The sequence below is a fragment of the Stenella coeruleoalba genome (genome assembly GCF_951394435.1).
Source record: "Stenella coeruleoalba genome assembly, chromosome: 2".
Classification (NCBI taxonomy): Eukaryota; Metazoa; Chordata; class Mammalia; order Artiodactyla; family Delphinidae; genus Stenella; species Stenella coeruleoalba.
The window spans coordinates 92,936,336-92,954,040 of NC_137147.1; the positions used below are offsets into that span (position 1 = coordinate 92,936,336).

Consider the following 17,705-nt stretch of genomic DNA (forward strand, 5'->3'; position numbering starts at 1 on the left):
CCAGGGAGGAATCTTGTTATGATTTTATAAGTTCAATACTCCCTTTACAGTCTGAAACTTTATTTCCCAATCTCTTATGAGTTATTATTCCATTGTTCATATTCTATAAAAGAAAATGAACTTGAAATCCCTCAACCTATATTACCTTCCATATTCTACGAGTAACTGGGGTGAAAAAAAAAAAAAGGTATCATTATTTCTAAGTGCTATCTTTGGAAGAGAACCAGAGCAACTGGAAATCTCAAGTTTTCAAGACCCTGCAACTGCCTATTGCAAAAGACCAGTCTAGAGTTTAGAGTGGAAAAAGAAGATATAGAAACATGTTCGTTCCTTTTACCTCATTTCTCACTACCTAGAAAAGAGAGACAAGAGGTAAGAAGTGACTAAAAAGAACATCCATTGTACATGGGGGTGGGGGGTGGGAGTGGAGCCTATGACATGAAGAAACAGCCTAAGATAACTAGAATACCACTCCACATCTCAATTCCCTTCAAACTTGCATCAGTCCAGATCCTTCCTCTCTCCTCCTTTGAGAAAATCTTACTCTACAACATAAGGGAGAAAAATGATTGTTTGGCAGATAAATATGTTGTACTGCTAAGCCTCTGCCACTGAAGCATGCATTAGGTCGAGCTACAGGAAACTGCTGATATTTGATCATTTTTGATCTATAAAATTGTTTATTACATAGAAGTCAATTTACATGTCTAAGAAGTACAGAAATGCTCTAATCCATGCTCTCCTACCTGAAATCTCCCTTGAACATTCGAGATTAGAAAACTTTCTAGCATACTTGGGACTTTATTAGCTTATGGATCTAAACAAGTATAGGGAATTCTTGAAACATGCCATCAGATTACATAAAGTAATTACATAAGGAATCTACTTCTGGAAAAAAGAAATGTAGTTTTCATTCAGCTATATACTTGGTGGCTATGAATGCATTCTGACAGGAGAGGTAAACTGATATGTTAAATTCTTACTGTATACAAACTATTTTTAGGTGTAAACAAACTACACAAATTCAACAAAGTATATTTAGGTTATTGTCATACATTTATTTGATTCACTGTCACTGTTTTATAAATGATGGCTCTGAGACTCAGAGTAGTTACTAACAACCTACGTAAGGTCACACTAACATCATCTACAGTTCTAACTATTGCTGGTAATTTTACAGATAATCATAAGGGTTGATTAGACCCTTATGACATTAAATATTTTTTAAAGAATACTATGTAAGTGAATTGGGTACTTCTTATTGCACCCAACAAAATGGCGCATGATATCAGGATGTCCCGCTATTAGCAATGCTGAGTTTGATTATTTGGTTAACATAGTAACTGCAGGGTTTCTCCAGTGTAAAGTTAAATATTTTTTCCCCTTGTGATTAGTAAGTAATCTGTAGTACAATGTGAACAGTTCAGCAACTTATCACCTAGTGTTTTAGCCTCCATGCCTGAATTTAATTTTACATATTATGTTGGGGGTTGTGAAATGGTGAATGTCAATCCTCTATATTTATTAGCTTGTACTCTTCTTTTTTTTTATAAATTTATTTTATTTATTTATTTTTGGCTGCGTTGGGTCTTCATTGCTGCGTGTGGCCTTTCTCTAGTTGCAGCAAGCGGGGGCTACTCTTCGTTGCAGTGCGCGGGCTTCTCATTGCAGCGGCTTCTCTTGTTGCGGAGCACGGGCTCTAGGCACGCAGGTTTCAGGAGTTGTGGCACACGGGCTCTAGAGCACAGGCTCAGCAGTTGTGGCACATGGCCTCAGTAGTTGTGGCTCGCAGGCTCAGTAGTTGTGGCACGCGGGCCCTAGAGCACAGGCTCAGTAGTTGTGGAGCACGGGCTTAGTTGCTCCGCGGCATGTGGGAACCTCCCAGACCAGGGCTTGAACCCGTGTCCCCTGCATTGGCAGGCGGATTCTTAACCACTGCACCACCACAGAAGCCCTTGTACTCTTCTTTTCTAAAAAAAAAAAGAGCTTTACTCTCTCTCTCTACCACCTTTTGTTTACTATCACTAGAGATTAATTGACTTTTTAAAATTCAATGTAGTGCAATTACAATTATTTGTCTGATGTTCAAATTACCCCAAATTTGGCCAGTAGGGCCTCTTCCACCTTGCTCTTTGTATCCTTTTGGCAAGACCCCATTAGTCTTTGAGGACTTCCTTGTTTTAGGCTGACTTTATCCTTTACCTGCCATAGGTTGGAACCAGTAATTCTACTAAGCTCCTTTTAGAGAGAACTGTATTTAAATTAGGATTTGGGTTTTAACAATGCACACTGCTGAAGTGGTATAACCTTTACAATAGACAATTGGCAATATCAATCAAACTTTTTTAATACTTATAATTCTCTGATTCATATCCTACAGATGTATTACATAATGCACAAAGATTATACAAAGATAGATGTACAAGGACATTCACTGCAATATGTTATAGCAAAAACAAAAAACATCTTCCACAGATAAGAATCCATTACATTATGGTATGCATAGTACACAGCTATTAAAAAGAAAGAACTAGAGGACTTCCCAGGTGGTGCAGTGGTTAAGAGTCTGCCTGCCAATGTAGGGGGCACAGGTCCGAGCCCTGGTCTGGAAATATCCCACATGCCGTGGAGCAACTAAGCCCGTGCGCCACAACTACTGAGCCTGAGCTCTAGAGCCCGCATGCCACAACTACTGAAGCCTGAGCGCCTAGAGTCCATGCTCCACAGCAAAGAGAAGCCACCGCAATGAGAAGCCCACACACCACAACAAAAAGTAGCCCCACTTGCCACAACTAGAGAAAGCCAGTGAGCAGCAATAAAGACCCAATGCAGCCAAAAATAAATGAATAAATAAATTTATTAAAAAATTTAAAAAAAGAAATAACTAGATCTACCTGTAGAAATAGATGTCCATGGTGAGAAAAGCAAGTTCCAGAAAGATATTTATAGTGTTTTCTATTTTTATAAAAATGACCCCCCCTCAAAGCTCCCTATATGTATTTGTACTGTAATGTGAACCTAAAGAATGATGTGGAGAGAGATCAGGCTATTAAAAAAAAGGAGAGGAAAACAAAAGCAAAGATGAGGGTGTAAAAAGATTGGAATGAGAAAATTTAAAAAGGAAAGAAATAATCAAACAAAACAAAAAGGTATGAAGTCCCTCTCCTCTCATCCTGGTTCTCACAGTCACCCCTTAGGGGCTTCTCTTATGTCTTTCCAGATACTATCTATGAATATTTAAGATAGATAGATGTTGGGTTGGCCAAAAAGTTCCTTCGGTTTTTAAGTAAAAATAACAGACACATTTTTCATTTTCACCAAGAACTTTATTGAACAACGTATTCACCCTTTTGTTCCACTACCTTCTGCCATTTTTCAGGCAACTTCATAATTCCCTCTTCCCAAAACTTTTTATATTTTTGAGCAAAGAACTGTTCCAGGTGCCTTTTACAGTATTCCAGGGAAAGGAAATGATTTCCATTAAGAGAATTTTGTAAAGACCAAAATAAATGGAAATCCAAAGGTGCAATGTCTGGTGAATATGGCGGATGAATCAGAACTTCCCAGCCAAGCTGTACAATTTTTGCCTGGTCATCAAAGAAACATGAGGTCTTGCGTTATCCTGATGGAAGATTATGCATCTTCTCTTGACTGATTCTGGACACTTTTCATCAAGTGCTGCTTTCAGTTGGTCTACTTGGGAGAAGTACCTGTTGGGATTAATCATTTGGTTTTCTGGAAGGAGCTCATCATAGAGGACTCCCTTCCAATCCCACCATATACACAACATCACCTTCTTTGGTTGAAGACCGGCCTTTGGTGTGGTTGGTGGTGGTTCATTTCACTTGCCCCACAATCTCATCTATACCACATTATTGTACAGCATTCACTTTTCATCACCCATTACAATTTGTTTTAAAAACAGAAACTTCGTTACGTTTCAGTAGAGAATCGCGTGAGGAAATATGGTCAAGGAGGTTTTTCTCACTTAACTTATGTGGAACCCAAACTTCAAAGTGATTAACATAACCAAGTTATTGCAAATGATTTTCAACGTTTGACTTGGATATTTTGAGTATGTTGGCTATCTCCTGCACGGTATAAAGTTGATTGTTCTCAATTAATGTCTCGGTTTGATCGCTATCGACCTCAACTGGTCTACCCGACCATGGAGCATCGTCCAGTGAGAAATCTCCAGCATGAAACTTTGCAAACCACTTTTGACACGTTCGATCAGTCACAGAACCTTCTCCATACACTACCCAACTCTCTTTTTGCGTTTCAGTTGCATTTTTACCTGTCTTGAAATAATGAAGCATAATATGCTGAAAACGTTGCTTTTTTCTCCCATCTTCAATTTAATAATGGCTATACAAAAATTCACCAATTTTGATTTTTTTTAATGCATGCTGATATGACAACTGTCACATTACAATCTAACAAAATTGCTTCGAATGAAGTTAAAGACAACTAAGCCCTACCAGAGCCATCTTATGGAAAAACCGAATGAACCTTTTGGCCAACCCGATAGATAGATAGATAGATAGATAGATAGATAGATAGATCAATCTCAAACATATACATTGTTGTCTGTTTTACACATATGGGATCATACTATATATACTACTGTGTAGCTTTTCTCAAATTTTACTTTTTAAAGTTTATTTCTTTGAAGTATAACCGATTTACAATGTTAGTCTCTACTGTATAGCAAAGCGATTCTGTCATATATATATTCTTTTCCATTATGGTTTATTACAGGATATTGAATATAGTTCCCTGTGCTATACAATAGGACCTTGTAGTCCATCCTATATATAATAGTTTGCACCTGCTAATCCCAAACTCCCAATCCTTCCCTCCCCCACGCCCCTCCCCCTTGGCAACCACAAGTCTGTTCTCTATGTCTGTGAGTCTGTTTCTGTTTCATAGATAAGTTTGTGTCATATTTTAGATTCCACATGTAAGTGATATCATATGGTATTTGTCTCTTTCTGATTTACTTCACTTAGTATGATAATCTCTAGGTCCGTCCATGTTGCTTCAAGTGGCATTATTGCATTCTTTTTTATGGCTGAGTAGTATTCCATAGTATATGTGTACCACACCTTCTTTATCCATTCATCTGTTGATGGACATTTAGGCTGCTTCTATGTCTCTGCTACTGTAAATAGTGCTGCTATGAACACTGGGGTGCATGTATCTTCTTGAATTATAGTTTTCTCTGGATATATGCCTAGGAATGGGATTGCAGGATCATATGGCAACTCTATTTTTAGCTTTTTGAGGAACCTCCATACTGTTTTCCATAGTGGCTGCATCAATTTACATTCCCACCAACAATGTAGGAGGGTTTCCTTTTCTCTATACCCTCTCCAGTATTTGCTATTTGTAGACTTTTCAATGCTGGCCATTCTGACTGGTGTGAGGTGGTACCTCATTATAGTTTTTTGTTTTTTGTTTTTTTTTTGTCGTACGCGGGCCTCTCACTGTTGTGGCCTCTCCTGTTGCAGAGCACAGGCTCCAGACGTGCAGGCTTAGCGGCCATGGCTCACGGGCCCAGCTGCTCTGCGGCATGTGGGACCTTCCCAGACCGGGCCACGAACCCGTGTCCCCTGCATCGGCAGGCAGACTCTCAACCACTACGCCACCAGGGAAGCCCTGTATGTCTTTTTGGAGAAATGTCTATTTAGCTCATTTGCCCATTTTTCAATTGGGTTGTTCTTTTGTTGTTGACTTGTATGAGCTGTTTGAATATTTTGGAAATCAAGCCCTTGTGGGTTGCCTCATTTGCAAATACTTTCTCCCAGTCTGTAGGTTTGTCTTTTCATTTTGTTTATGATTTCCTTTGCTGTACAAAAGCTTGTAAGTTTGATTAGGTCTCATTTGTTTATTTTTGCTTTTATTTCTATTGCCCTGGGAGACTGACCAAAGAAAACACTGGTATGATTTATGTCAGAGAATGTTTTGCCTATGTTCTCTTCTAAGAGTATTATGGTGTCACATCTTATATTTAAGTCTTTAAGCCGTAAAATTTAAATTTTATATGTTAGATTTTCCATATTGATACATATACACTACCTCCTCTTACACAACTGTATAATAGTCAGTGTTACTTTTATAATTACAAAAGCTAAGGGATTTTTTAAAAAGCTTAAAAGTACAAGGAAGTACAAAGGTATCCAACTATGAGTAACATTTATTGCTATAGACAGATTACAGTCTTTTCTACAGTGGTAGAAAATTTATCATTGATATAAGCAAAATTCATTGATATGGGAATTACTAAGGCAAAACACAAATTTTAGTGGAAGATTAGTATGAGAGAGGAAAGTATAACCATACGTAATTGTAGAATAGTTCATATTGGATGTGCAACATGCAGCAAATTTCATGAGCAAGCTAATATACCCAAATAACTTAAGCATTTCCACTACATTTTAACATCTTAGTAAAATTTCTCATAGAGATGATATAGTTTTGAAAATTCAGTTTATCAACAATAGATATCGTATGTTCTGGAGTTAGAGACCTGGGACAGAATGGCAATTTCACCATTTACTGGCTATGTTACAAGTCATTTAAACTGTTTAAGCGTCAACATCTTGGTTTTTTTGTTTTTTGCTTTTGGTCCCGCCTCGAGGCTTGCGGGATCTTAGTTCCCCGACCAGGGATTAAACCTGGGCCCTGGCAGTAAAAGCACGGAGTCCTAACCACTGGACCTCCAGGGGATTCCCTCCTCAGCTTTGAGATGACAAAAAATGTCCAGACCTCACAGAGCTGTCATGATGATTAAGTCAGATGATGCAAATGTTTACACATATTAAGCTCTTAATAAATGGTAACTATTATTATTAATAATACATCTAGCACCTTGCCAAGTACTTGCACAATGCAGAAGAAATACAAGATGATTAGTGGTTGCTTAGGGTTTGGTAGGATGTGGGGATGGGGGTGATAGCTACAGAATATGAGGTTTCTTTCTTTCTTTTTTTAAAATAGACCTTATGTTTTAGATCACCTTTAGGGTCACAGCAAAACTGAGCATGAAGTACAGTGTTCCTACATATCCCCTTACCACACACACGCATAGCCTCCCTCCAACCTCCATTATTAACGTTTGTTACCATCTATGAACCTACACTGACAATTCATTACCACCCAAAGTCCACATTTTACATTTAGGGTCTCTCCTGGTGTTTTACATTCTATAGGTTTTGACAAATATGTAATGACATGTATACACCACTACAGTATCATATGGAATATGAAGTAGTTTTATTGCCCTAAAAATCCTCTGTGCTCTACCTATTTGGTTTCTTTTTGAGGTGATGTAGATGTTTTAAAATTGACTATAGTAACGGTTGTACATATCTGTAAATATACTAAAAGCCACTGAATTGTACACTTTAAATGGGTGAATTTTATGGTATATGAACTATATCTCAATAAATCTGCCCCCACCAAGAAACACTAAACAAGAAATTATAGTCTTACTGGGAAGATTAAAAAGAAACCTGAAAAAGATAATGACAAACAGAATATGATTTAAGTCAGTCTCTAGTAAAAGCTTTAGTAGTTCTTAGGGTGTTGGAAATGCAAATTTTTGGACCCTATTCCAGACCTACTGAATCAGAAACTCTGAGAAGTTTATTTTTAACAAGGCCTTATGGAGATTTTGATGCTTGTTAAGGTTTGAGTACCATAGCTATAGGAGCAGTGCTTCTCAAGATTTAACGTGCATACAAATCACTTAGTGATCATATTAAAATGGAGATTCTGATTCAGTTGGCCTGGGTGGAATGTGGGATTCTGCATGTCTAACAAGCTCCCAGGTGATCCTGATGCTGCTGCTCTGTGGGCCCAACCTTGAGCAGCAAAAGCTATATGGGAACAAGAGCACAGTCATCCCTCGGTATCTGAGGGAGACTGGTTCCAGGACAGATAACAAAATCCAGGTATGCTCAAATCCCATAGATTTGATTCCACACAAATTCAACAAATTGTAGATCATAAACAACGTATATGTATTGAAAAAATCCAAGTATAAGTGGACCCGCGCAGTTTAAACCCATGTTGTTCAAGGGCCAACTGTAGTAGAAACCACATCACTGTGGGCCAGTTAGGTTGGGAAGCACAGAGGCCTGAAGCTCAAGTGTCCCTTTAAACATTACAAGTACCAAATCAGGAAAGACCTGTGGTCTACCCGCGCTAGTATTAGATCATCTGACAAAGGCCCTACGGTGGATGGACAGGATACCTTCCTTTATATTTTTCAAGTTAGAAACATGCTTCAAGACATCTGAATTTTCCTTTGTAATCAACTGTGGTCTGTTCTTCTATGACTTTACTCAACCCTTAAAAAATATCTGTTTATATTTTCAACCAATAATGAAAATATTCTCTTTGTAAAAAGCTTAGTATCAAGAGCTTGAAGGGATTTAGGGATATCTAGTCCCTTCATTTCACAGCTCAAACAGGTCCAAAATGATCAAAATGAAGTCTCAGGGGCCAGATTAGAATTGAGCTCTCTAAAACCCAGACCAGCAGTCTTTCAGCTCTGCTATCACTTCAAGTTCCCTTATGCAGCTAGATCTGCCAGCACCCCTTAGTACCCAATCATCACCCTCCAGTTTTAATATTGGTCATATATATCTCTGCATTAGCTGTCAACTCCCTCTCTGCTGTGATTCTGGGCATGGGTCTCCTACCACCACTCAAATTCCTCTAATACCCAATTAGTTCCTCCCACACCCTAAACATCCCAAACTCTAACTCCTTTCCTTACCCTCTTCCAAGTACCCCCACTTCTAGGACTCTAGAGTTTCATGGAATTCCTTTCCCTATGACAAGTGCTCCTTACTGCTCACCCCAAATCCTGCCTCTTAATGGCAGTTCCTACAACCACTGGCGGTGGAATCAAGTGCTCTTCATGGCCATCAAATCTTTATATTCCACATCTTGCTTGATCCTCACACGCAAGGGAAGCAAGTTTACTAGCCCACAGTGTGAAGTAGTACTTCCTGTTTTTCCGATTCAAATATACCTCACATAAAAATTCATCGGATGCCTTTTGTTTGTGAACATTTCCAAATTTACTTTACCCAGATCACTTGACTTCAGTCTTATTCCATATCATCTTCTTTTTAAATCAATGTTTAAGTCTATCTTAATGTCAGAGTTGCCTATTCTTTTGATCATTTTTCTCCTAAATAATTTTTGGTATGATAAGTGCCAAATGATTACTCAAAGTCTAAAAACACCTCAACTGTAATGGAGTACACTATACTCACATCCTTGCAGGTGTCCCATTTCCTCATTTTCCCAAACCAATCAGAGCTTAAACAATAGGACATATATAAAGAGCTTTATTTCGTCAGTGTACTTTCACTGAGTCAGTCTTGCACTGACCTTCACGTCCCTGTCTCTTGAGGCTATATCTATGCTTTATACTCCAGTCTCTTGGTAGTCCCAAGCATGGGCATTTGTATTCCTGGCCTCTGTTCAAACGGCCTCCTGATGCTGACTCACCAGCCCAATATTAACCTAGGAAACAGGCCTTTCTACTCCTGTCCAAGCTAATAGCACAGTTCAATTCTTCTGTGACTTTGTTTCACAGGTTTAGTTTGCCTTCTACTCTTCTTTCTCCTTCAAAAGGTATCTACCAGCACTGGATCTACTTTCCATATTTAAGTCTTCACACATTCCTTTTGAAAATAAAAATTCTTTAGCTAAAAATTTATCTAATATACTACCCCCTACCCTGAATCCACGCCATACTTTGGGTGTGCCAGGACTCTGTATCTTGGCCCATTTTCACCTCATCATGATGGAGCTCTGACTAATACAATGCTAACTTTTACCCACGTATATATTTAATTCCCTTTAAAAACCTTAAAAGATTAGTAAAGCATGGTTCTTCTTTTTTATTAGAGATTATGGTGAGTAATCTGGGCAACAATTTCTTACCCTTTATTATAAATCAGTGCTTCTTGAATTTAATGTTCTGTTAAAATCAGATTCTGATCCAGCAGGTCTTAGGAGGAGCCCATGATTATACATTTCTAACAAGCTTCCAAGTGATGCTTTGATGTTGGTCTGCAGAGTACATGGTTATAGACTTCATCATGAATAGCAGTGAAACTCATCAGATTTCCAGACATTACTCGGGTTCTCCTAGGAATTTTCTTAAGAGGTGAAAGTCGCACTGTACCTGCAGTATGCTGGTATAGCCAACGTTCATGTATTGGCCAGCAGTTCCCCCATTTCACCCATAAGTTCATTCAAAACTCTTCAGCATTTGTATCACTGGGTCCCAGCTTCCCCACCCACCTCCACAGTCTGTCAATTAAACATGGTTCACATTATTCATATTGTTATCCATTAGATATACTTAATCCTTTGGTTTCAAGGGACAATGTGTGAATATGATGAACTCTCTCTCCAATGAACCCCCCCTTACAATCTTTCTTCATAAAATCTACAAATTAAACTACTCCTCTATCTTTAGATACCGAATATGAGGGCTGGGGGTTTGGGGCAAGTTTTGCTAATAAACAGAATTTATTTAAAATGAGAACTAGCAATTTAAAAAAAAATTATTTCTAAACCAGAAGGTAAAAGTTAAAATGTAATCACTGAGTGCTAGATGCCAAAGAGTAATAGTCATCTACCCATTACCCTTATTTCATAGCAATGTAGGAGGTATCCTTTTCTTTACAAACATCTTTCTCCTTACACAGATTGAGTTTTAAGTCAACAGCAATACATTAAGAGTTGAAAGCAGCCTCTACAAGAAAGGCAGAATTGGGGTTATATGTCTGAATGACACATGTTCCAAAGCCAGGTCTAAATAACTTCCAGATTCACTATTCACTATTATATTTTCTATGCCTCTTTCCTCACTAATAAGTTAGACAATCAAGACAATCTATGTTCTTTCTACTCCTACTTCCAATATTCAAGGTTTATGGAAACCATGCACTGAAACTGACTAGACTCAGACCCTCAGAGATGAAGTGAAATCTTGATTACTTAATTAGTGGCTCAGTGGGAGCTAGGGCACCAAACAGGGATTTATAGAGAATCAGAGGAGTCTGTGGGACATGGGGAAAGTAGATCCCCAGGATCATTCCTTACACTTGGAGAATCTGGGGCATGTAACAGGCTAAGATGTACTAGGGTGGAGGGAAGAGACAAGGTAACCATTCTTCATTCAGTACTCTGCAAACTATGAGGTGCTAAGGGAGACAGCAGAGAATGAGTCAGGTAGCTTCTCCTTCATGGGGCCTATATTCTACGTTACCTAGATCCAGCCCTCTCCCTGGGTTTCCTCAAGTAATCTTACTACTTAACTATTATAGAATTTACGATTTACACTAGAATTCATAAACTCAAATGCGTAAAAGGCCAGGCAGGTAAATAAGAGTTGATTTAAGACCATAGGACATGGTAACATTTGGCAAATTCTGGCCTAAAGGCAATGAAATTTTTGAAAAAAAATTTAGTATCTTGGGGTAAGAATCCATACCTGGAGACTTTATGGTCTAGATTTCTGTAAACAGAACCAATTTCAGGTAAATTTTTAACAAAGACAAATTATTAAATATATAATAAACATGACTTCTATCTTTAAACCTTTTTTCATGAAAATAAATTCACAAATTTTTCCAATCAGTCTTGTGATCTATTTTTGATCCAAAAAAAAAAAACCACTTAGTGGAAATGTATAAACAAATGTCTTAGAAACTCTGGGTTCTAGTCCTCTTTTTCATGACTTTCTATCTGGTCTAGGACAAATTGTAATCTTCCTGAAACTTCTCTCAGGATCATTTTGAGATTCTAAGGAGATGTATGTTTAGGTGTTGTATTTTGAGAAGGAGATAAACAGCAATTAGTGCCTTAAAAATTGGACAACGGGATGCAGAATCCACAGAGACAGCTCTGATTGTGAAGAATCTGACAGTTAAAGGAGGAATGTGACATAACCAGCATGTCTAAGCTTGGGCTTAGACATGTACCACAGACTAGGTGGTTTAAACAACAGAAATTTATTTTTCACAGCCTGGAGCCTAGAAGTTTCAAGGTGCCAGCATGGTCCAGTTCTGGTAAGGGCTCTCTTCCTGGCTTGTAGAGAGCCACCTTTTCACTGTGTCCTCACATGGTTGTGGGGGGCAGAGGGAGAGAGAGCAAGGCAATAATCCCATTGTAAGGGCCCCACCCTGATAACCTCATCTAAACCTAATTATCCTCAAAGGCCCAGTCAATCTCCAAATACCATCACACTGGGAGTTAGGGCTTCAACATGAGAATTCAGAGGCACACAATTCAGTTCATAGCATTTCTCCCCTGGCTCCCAAAATTCATATCCTTCTCACATGCAAAATATTTATATTCATTCCATCCCACAGCCCTAAAAGTCTTAATTCATTCCAGCATCAACTCTAAAAAGTCCAAAAGCTCATCTAAATGTCGTCTAAATCTGATATGGGTGAGATGCAAGATTCTTCATGAAGTAAGATTCCTCTCCAGCTGTGAACCTGTAAAACCAGACAAGTTATGTGCTTCCAAAATATAATGGTGGGACAGGTATAGGATAGACATTCCCATTCCAAAAGAAGAAATCAGAAGGAAGAAAGGGATGAGGGGACCCAAGGAAGTCCAAAACCTAGTAAGACATAGATCTTAAGGCTCAAGAAGTATCCTTTTTGGCTCTATGTCCCACTTTCCAGGCCCACTGGGGAGGAAGTGTCACGCCCATGGCTCTGTGGGGTAGCCTTTGGTTCTGTGGGATACCACCCCCAAGGCTCCTGGTAGAGGCCAAAAGGCTTGTTGAAACTGAAGCTGTGGCCCTGATGATCTCTGAATCACCTCTGGGGGTCATTTCTCCCTCTTCTTGAAGAATAATGCACGTTCACAGCCTAATAGCTCTATCATCCCATCCTGTCAGATCCAAAAGGTCCAACAGCCTTTCTTCATTTCATCCTGTCTCCTTCCCCCGGAGTTAAAAGTGGCAGTGTTTTTGCTCATAGAATCCCATAAGCTACTTATCAAGTGATTGTTCAGCCACACTCTTAGTGTTCTTTCCAGAACAAACTTTCTCTCTTTTTTTTTTTTTTTTTGCAACATGGATAGGCTGAGAATTTTCCAAATCTTCAAATTCTGGTTCCTTTTTGCTTAACAATTCCTTCTTCAATTCCTCTGTCCCCTTTGCATTTCACTAAAAGCAGTTAGAAAGAACCAAGCTGCTCCTCCAATGCTTTGCTTAGAAATCTCCTCAGCTAAATATATTTCACTGCTTACAATTCTTCCTTCCACACAACACTAGAACATAGTTCAGCCAAGTTCTTTACCATTTTATGACAAGAATTGCCTTTCCTCTAGTTTCCAATAAACTGTTCCTCATTTCCATCTGCGTTCTCACCAGAATCACCTTTAATGTTCATATTTCTAGCCTCTACCCATTACCCAGTTACAAAGTTGCTTCCACATGTTTAGGTATTTGTTACCACAGAACCCCACTCCTGGTACCAAAATCTTAGTCAGCTTGGGCTGCCATAAAAAAATACGATAGGGAGAGGGGGAGGGGGCAGGGAGAGCAAGCTCTCTGGTGTCTTTTCTCATAAGGGCACCAATCCCATCACAAGGGACCTACTCTCTGACCTCATCTAAACCTAATTATCAATATCTCCCAAAGGCCCCATCTCCAAATACCATCAATACTGGGGGTTAGTGCTTCAAGATATGGATTTTGGGAGGACATGATTCAGTCCATAGTACAGTAGCTCAGCATGTCTCTGATAGGTTGGGTAGCAGAACACTACTAGTTTCTGCAGGAGGTTGAGGCAGGAGGACAGAAGAGAAGGAATTAAAGAAGACTCTTTGAGTTGGTGTAGTATACCAAAGGAATGCAGATTTCAGTAAGAGATTTTCCTGTTGGGGATTCTTATTACCACTTCATTTTCATAAGCTCAAGATGTGGCTATATGACACTTCAAATTCTTTGAAGTAATGAAAACATGAATACAACTTTTATAAAAACATTATGAGAAAGACTCAGGATTCTTCAGAGAACTCTGAAGCAATTTTAGAAAACAGATCCAGGCTAAATTTCACTCATTGTCTTTGAAACAGAACCCTGTGACTGGGTCCGAATAACACTAAAATAAAGGTCTAACAGTTGGGGCTGGCGGTGGGAGTTGGACTAGGGAAGGACAAGTGTGATATGGAAATATGTCAAAGCCAAGAGAGAATTAATTACCCGCCAGGCACTCTTTTCATGTCTAGACTTAAATGTTTAATGGGTTTAGAAGTTATTAAAACAGCCAGATGTGCTGTAGTTTGTGTTCAAGATACACGGTAAGGTCACTCTGATGTGATGAGGACAAACAGAGTAGGGTAGGCTACATGATGTTGAAGGGGCTTTCCAATGCTAAATACTCTGCCTCTTCTACAAGGATGTGACTCTTTCTGGAGATTAAGTGCTGCTTCTACATGAGGATGATGACCCTTATTTTTTCTTTTAATTTTTGGCTGCGTTGGGTCTTCGTTGATGCACATGGGCTTTCTCTAGTTGCGGTGAGGGGGGGCTACTCTTCGATGAGGTGTGAGGGCTTCTCATTGCAGTGGTTTCTCTTGTTGTGGAGCATGGGCTCTAGGTGCGCAGGCTTCAGTAGTTGCAGCACGCGGGCTCAGTAGTTGTGGCTCACGGGCTCTAGAGTGCAGGCTCAGTAGTTGTGGTGCACAGGCTTAGTTGCTCCGCGGCATGTGGGATCTTCCCAGGCCAGGGCTCGAATCCTTGTCCCCTACATTGGCAGGTGAATTCTTAACCACTGCGCCACCAGGGAAGCCCATGATGACCCTTTTCTAACATGACCAAGGGGAAAGAGGCTCAGTAGGGTCAGCTTCCACAGACCAGAAAGAAGAAATGAAATGATTAAGCTGGCATCATTCATTCAAATGAACTCAGAGAGGCCACCTAGGGCTGTAAGAGTAGGGAAGAGGAGTAAACAAGGGCTTCAGGGAGAAAATGGTTAAAATAACAAAAAACTTAAAATAGTGGAGGAAAGGAACTAGGTATCTAGTAAACAGAAGGAAAGAGAGAGCTCCTGCTGAGAAAAAGGATACCAGATTTATTTGAGTTCCTCAGAAAAGGAAAGGAATGAGAAAGAGATCCTTTCATGAATTTAAAGGAAGAAAGAGTGTAGAAAAAAAAAAATCCACTATGGAATCACTAAGAAATAGAAAATCAATAATACTAGTTAGCACTGAAAAAGATCTTCCCAATTTCGAAACATCTTGTCAGTGTATTCACAGTTACCAGCACAGCTCCTGGCATATAAGAGATACCACACTAAATATTTGTGGAGTGAAAGAATGCTACTGAGTCCTCACAACAACCCCGCAACCGGGGAATATAGAACTCAAGATTAACATGGTGAAATATGACAAAATATATATGTGCAATATAAAAAGAATAAAATCTAGAATATGGGAGAGACAGACTAGCTACAATTTAGAACACGGACAAACTTTAGACTTGTGAAGCACTTGAAATTACATGAAAATTTTGCTTCCATTTTTCTAGTGAGAGGCTTCAGAGCTTTTATTAAGAATTTCAATAAGAGTTTTTGAGCAATTGATGTATTATTAGGTTAATTATTAATTTGTGTTGAGAAAGGACAGGTGGGAATTTATACACACATGTATATATTCTTACAATTAGCTTAAGAAGTTCAAATGAAAATGAGTGCAAAAACACTCAAAAAAATTCATACCTAGGTTATAGTTTTATGTGTATTTACATACTACCTGAATTATCTTCTGGACACGTCTGATTACAAGGTAAACAACACCTCAAAGATTCAGACCAACACTGCCACTTTGCTATTCTCTTTATATCCTACTCCTCCCCCCGACCCACCTCAAGCAATTTTTACATACATTCTTCCTAATGCTGCCTAGCAAAGTTATGAATACAAGGAAGGCACTTAACCACTTCAGGCTTTGAGTTTGGTTTCTCAATAAATGTTAAAAACACTTTCATATTGAATATATTCACTGGTAGTAATCATTTAAACTGGAGAGTAAGCAAAATATACTCTTTCAGAGAAGTTACACATTCTAATGGAAAGAACTAGACAGGCATACACCATACCAATTCTGTATAAAGCTCATAAAAGTTTCCAACCTGAAACTCCCTAAGTGAAATTTACAAGAAACAAAAACTGAACACTGGCGTCCTTATCACCCATTCACTGAACCTTCTGCTTGGTGTTGAATTTTAAGACATTATTACTTTTCTCTAATTACGAAAACAAACTTGTGTACACATATTTGTTACTGTTACTTAACCGGCTCTCCTCCCCTTTAAACTAGGCCCCTTTAAACTCCCCTTTAAACTAGAATTGAAACCCACTAAAACCCACTAAAAGAATTACACTTTGGTGTGTTCTTTAAGAAATTATTTTAAATTATTACTGTTACCAGAAAGCCCCAAAATGGAATCAAATGAGCCCTAAGGCGAAACAGAAACTAGAGAAAGAAAAAAATCTGTATGAGAGCAATTAAACTAAAGCGCAGTCCTTGAACCGCTAAACATCCAGGGATCGCGTATACGTTTTTTCCTTCTTTCGGGGTTGGGGGTAGTGCGGGTTAAGCAGCGGTAAGAAAGACTGGACAATAAAATTCAGAGGTCAATTCAAAACGCCTGGAACAGTGAAACTACAGAGGAGAAGCACCAAAGTCCGAGTCGTATTAGGGGCTCGGCAGGTAGCTTTCTCGGGGGTAGGTACCGGGACTTCAAAGGACGGGAATGGGGGCTGGACCAAAAGGGAGTAGTGGGACAGGGATGGGTATGAAAGCAAAAACCCAGAGCAGGCCGCGTAGGCGCGGGAGAGGGCAGGCCGGCAGGGAGCCAGTGGGGGTGAGGCGGCGGCAGCAGCAGCAGCGGCGGCGGAAGGTGGGGGGCCCGGCCCCGCCCCGGGGAGGCCCGAGCGCCCGCCCGTCCCCCTTACCAGAGGGAGCAGGAAGCCCCACAGCAGGGCGGCGGCGGCGGCGGCGGGGGTCAGCGGTTGCTGCAGCCCCATCAGACTGCCTGGTGAGCGGCCGGCGGCGCGAGGCGGGGCGGGTTCCGGGGTCCCCTCGCGGCGCTGCTTCGGTGGCTGGGCCGGACAGGGGCGGGCAGCGGGGTTGGGTTGGGGCCGCCGCGGCTGCTGGAGCCGCCACTGCAGCGCCGACTTCCTCTTCCGGCCCCGCCCGGAGGCCGCGGAAACCCCCACGGGGCAAGTGGAGGCTGGGTCAGCGCGCGCCGCCCGCCGGGCTCTCTCAGGCTCCCGGCGCTGGCGAGCACCGGCAGCGGGTCTGGGCGTGTCTCTTTACAGCTGCGTGACCTGAACTGTTCCCCGGTCCGGGCAGGCGAAGGGACTTTTTCAAGCCCTCCTTCTTCCTAGAAGCGGCGGAGCGCCTGTTCAGTTCCCCACCAACTACCCAGGTGCTCGAGCCAAAAACCTACATGCTCTGAGTCTTAATTCACCTGCTCATCAGCCGTCCTAGGCTCTCTCACATGTATGTCCCCAAAACGCCCACCTTCTCCTAAACCGCAGTGACCACCCCCAGACCACCGTTGCTTCTCTCCTCCAAACTGGTTTCCGTTTCCACTCCCCACAGCCCATTATCCACACAGCTGTCCTGGAGAGATCTTTTTG

At 40.4% G+C, this 17,705-nt stretch overlaps 1 protein-coding gene across 2 annotated transcripts in view; it reads right to left on the minus strand.

The window, feature by feature from the left end:
* The window catches only part of SPPL2A (signal peptide peptidase like 2A), a 52,423-nt gene extending 35,068 nt beyond the window's left edge, over positions 1-17,355 (minus strand). For both annotated transcript variants that reach the window (XM_079907941.1, XM_079907940.1), the window contains exon 1: positions 17,016-17,355. In XM_079907941.1, coding sequence (XP_079764067.1) covers positions 17,016-17,087 — 72 coding nt within the window. In that variant the 5' untranslated portion in view covers positions 17,088-17,355. The remainder of the gene's footprint in view (positions 1-17,015) is intronic.
* Between the last annotated feature and the right edge of the window lie 350 nt (positions 17,356-17,705).